Consider the following 1,341-nt stretch of genomic DNA (forward strand, 5'->3'; position numbering starts at 1 on the left):
TGCATTTGAATTGTATTGCAAAATGGTTACACTAGGGTATTATGTATAATGATTTGGCTGTGGGAATGTATTTACAATGCTGATGCATGTAATTTTTTAATAATTAATATCATAATGCTTTTAAAAAAAAAAAGTTAACATTGGCTAATAAATGACACTTTTTCACAGCTTGTGCATGATTATATAATATTAGTCCCAACATGTATGCCTTCTTAAAAACTCATATTTAAAACATTCCCTTTTCTTTTCCCCATTGTGTCTCATCTGGCCAATTTCAGTTGTTCCCTACTTCCATTACTGACCATTTGGGAATTTCTAACTCTGCTCTGCTACAGTGTGGTATGAACCAACTGACATCCAGAAGGCCAGCAAACCATGGAAGACTGGCAGAGGTGACAAAGTTACCTTTTCATCACCAAACTTGAATGAATTGCAGTCCATTTGCAGACACCTTAGTTTAGGTGAGTTTATTTTTCAACATTTTCTTTCATTTAGTTTGAACACTTTGACAATAATTTTTCATATCAACACAAGGAAATCCTTATTTAGCCTTTCTTTAATCAGAAAAAAAAACTCGACTCCATACAGACATACCATTTAGTTTGCCACTTGTTACGTATTTGTGTACCGCTTATGTTGATTCACTTTATTCATAAATTCAGCTTATGAACAGCTTATTTATTCTCTTGCTTTTCATTCATGCACTCTACTTATCAACTCACTCATTTTGTAGATTCTATATGGGTACAAAATTCTTAGTTCTTAATCACCATTACTTGTCTGCTCTTCTCTGCAGGTGAACTGCCTCCTCATGACCATGTCACTGATGGGGAAGACTTGACTGACCTATTGAGGGCTATAGTACACACAGCTGCCCCACTCCTGGACACCATGTCAGCACTCATGGTGACACTGGGCCCACAGGGCTTCATGGTTAGTTTCAGTGCTTTGGTTTTTGAATGACTAATGAGGGATTGTTTTTTTGTAATATATCTTATACTTTCCACCTTGAATTCCATATTGTAACATTCATTTATTTTTTTAAAACTTTATAACCACTTGCTGAATACAACTATTATAAGTTTATGGATGAAAATCACAGAAATTTTGTCACAGATTTTACGCAAGGCATCGCCTGAGAAGAGCAACGACTCAGTTTTCCTTCTGCCTCCTGCCCCTCATTCCTCAGACGGTGTTATTGGTCTACATTTCCCAGGTCTGAAGGACCCCAAGATTATCTCTGTATCTGGAGCTGGTGATTGGTAAGTTCTCTACCATGAATATCCTTTAGATTGTTCAGTCACAGAAGGGGTGCATTGTGAAAAAAAAAATATGTGTATG

General features: G+C 36.3%; 1 protein-coding gene across 1 annotated transcript in view; it reads left to right on the forward strand.

The window, feature by feature from the left end:
• Nucleotides 1–335: 335 nt before the first annotated feature.
• LOC119594918 overlaps nt 336–1,341 on the forward strand; it is a gene marked incomplete at its 5' end in the record, with an annotated part of 4,920 nt that continues 3,914 nt past the window's right edge. Inside the window, 3 exon segments of the mRNA XM_037943990.1 lie at nt 336–461; nt 797–933; nt 1,117–1,262. Of these exon segments, the coding sequence (XP_037799918.1) occupies nt 336–461; nt 797–933; nt 1,117–1,262 (409 nt within the window).

The sequence above is a fragment of the Penaeus monodon genome, chromosome 34, assembly GCF_015228065.2.
Source record: "Penaeus monodon isolate SGIC_2016 chromosome 34, NSTDA_Pmon_1, whole genome shotgun sequence".
In the NCBI taxonomy this organism is placed as follows: domain Eukaryota; kingdom Metazoa; phylum Arthropoda; class Malacostraca; order Decapoda; family Penaeidae; genus Penaeus; species Penaeus monodon.